Genomic DNA, 2411 nt, shown 5'->3' with positions numbered 1-2411 from the left:
GTACGATGAGCCCCTCAGCCAATACTGGGATAGATTCCAAGGGCTGCTTCAAGCATGCCCCAACCACAAGCTGTGGGAGCGGGAGATCTACTCGATCTTCTATGGTGGACAGCAAAAACGACCTCAACCTCGCAGCTCAAGGGGATTTCTCGAAAACCCCGTTTAGCCAAGCCAAAAATATACTGGAGAGGCTGATCGAGGCTAAGCGGTCGTACGAGACATCTCGAGGCCAGTATAGAAGAGGGGCAGTGCATGTAGCAGAGGCGCGCAATGACGAAAAGTTGGAGGCTCGATTTGAGCAAATGGAGAAGAAACTGCTGGAGGCAGTAGAGAAAGCAAGACCGCCACCACCACATGCAGCAAAGGAGACACAATATGTGCCGCAACTGTCCCCACCAGAAGAACATCATTTTTATTACTGTGAATTCCCCCATGAGGTAGAGCCGCAAGCCCAAGTGAATGTCGTAGGTCATTGGAACGCGAATGGGAACTGGATCCAAGGGAAGCAGAGAGATGCTCCGTGGAGGGACCACCTAAAATTTAGGTGGACTGATCAGAATCAAAGCCAACCACCCCCGACGCAGCCCTTACAACTCACCAAGGGGCAGCCAAACTGGCCTGCTCGGATCCAGGAGAGGCCGAACACTGGAGGGAACAAATTGCAGGGCGGTCAGGCAGGATGGTCAAGAGGACCTCAAGGGAACTGGTCAAGTGGAGGACAACCTAACTGGTCAAGCTGACAACAGGAAGGAGAGTTGGGTTACCAGCACCAAGTCCCTCAGTTTGGCAACCAGGGAAGACAACCAAATGATCAAATGGTGAACTGTGTCCCGCAGTACCAAAGAGGAAACCCGCAGAATCACTTCCAGCCAAAGCAGTATGGACCTTCCGGCTACTATCAGCAAGGCCATGGAGGAGGTCGATTTAATCAGCAATATAATAAACAGCAATTTGAAGGTCCAGGAGATGTGATGAGCCCGCATCAGCCCCAAGACGCGATGCGAGAAATACAAGAGACTCAGAAAGAACAGAGGGCTGCACTCGAAATGTTTACAAAGCAGTTGTCCCAGGTAGCCATGTCATTGGGCGAGCTGAGAGGGAATGAGGGAAAGCTCTCAGCCATAGTGCAACAACCTACAGGGCGCGAAAATGTCAATACAGTCTCTCTGAAATTAGAAACAGTTTGTCAAAGCTCATCTGCGAGTTTTCCAGCACCTAGACTCAATCATAACTGAAGCCTTGAGTCCAACACCCTTGATCAAGTCACAAAAGGAAAAGAGTCTAACACCCGTGAACAAGTTGCTAAGAAGGGGAGGATGGTCGAAGAGAAAAATGTGACCGGTGTGATCCAACCGAGCGATCTTCCACCAAAGAGGACTGACCCAGGGGTATTTACGCTCCCAATTTCCATCAGAGGCGTTCAAATGGAGCACGCAATGTGCGACTTAGGGGCTTCCATCAATATTATGCCGTATTCTATATACAAGAAGCTGGAAAATGCTAAGCTTGTCGAAACTAATATGGAAATACAGCTAGCAGACGGGTCTTGCATCTACCCCGAAGGAGTTCTGGATGATAAACTTGTCAAAGTAAACAAGTTTATGTACCCCGCCGACTTCTTCGTCATAAAGACGACAGAGCCGGGAGCGGAAGAGTCTGTTGGCATCCTTTTGGGAAGGCCATTCTTATCCACAGCCAGCACAGTCATCGACGTCCTCCAGGGGACGATGAAGCTGAGTTTTAATGGAGAACAACTTACTTTCGAAGTTGATAAAGCTGTGAGGAAGCCACAGGACAACGAGAGCATTCAAACAGTAGATGCTATCAGCCCTCGGAAACAAAAGTATCCGGAAAAGAAATCCTTCAAAGAACCACCCTCTAGTTCCACTGAAGGTGAACAGCTCAAGAGAGAGGTAGCAGAATGGTTTGATACGACGATGACTGGAGAAATGAACGATCAAGCCATTAGATGGGCAATTATGAAATTTTGCCAACCGTCACAACCAACCGAGTCAAAAGAGGTTACCCAACTAAGAAGGGTCGAGAAACTACCTGACCAAGCCGCTCCATTGAAAGGAATGCTGAAGGAAAATCCCTCGCCTACAAGGAAACTAATCTCCGCACCAACATCGCCGATGACTCTCAAGAACCTTACCAACCAGGCCAATAACAAACCAGTCAACCTAAATCTGCAGGAACAGGAAGGGAAATCGAAGAAAAAACTGAGGCCAGATCAAGGGGTAGTCAAGTGGAAAACGCATGCCTTGATAGAAACCCACCCGGAGTTGTATATGCATCCCATGGTAAAAAAGGGAGAGACGCCCCACTTTAATCGACAATACAGAATTAGCCCCGCCCTGAGATTGGAAGAGTTCATGGTGGGGGAGGAAGAGTTACTCTTCCAGTGTTAA

General features: G+C 48.8%; 1 protein-coding gene across 1 annotated transcript; it reads left to right on the top strand.

Annotated features, from left to right (window-relative positions):
* Positions 1-1466: 1466 nt before the first annotated feature.
* On the top strand, positions 1467-2411 carry LOC121760462. The gene has a single exon (XM_042156122.1). It carries the CDS (start codon positions 1467-1469, stop codon positions 2409-2411), a length of 945 nt encoding a protein of 314 aa, XP_042012056.1.

Source organism: Salvia splendens, chromosome 13 (assembly GCF_004379255.2).
Source record: "Salvia splendens isolate huo1 chromosome 13, SspV2, whole genome shotgun sequence".
NCBI classification, from domain to species: domain Eukaryota; kingdom Viridiplantae; phylum Streptophyta; class Magnoliopsida; order Lamiales; family Lamiaceae; genus Salvia; species Salvia splendens.
Note: the sequence above shows the minus strand (reverse complement) of the source record. Positions and strands in the feature narration are given on the sequence as shown.

Excerpts from the sequence above, each read along its gene's own strand:
- LOC121760462 (XM_042156122.1), top strand. The coding sequence starts at position 1,467 with ATGCCGTATTCTATATACAAGAAGCTGGAAAATGCTAAGCTTGTCGAA.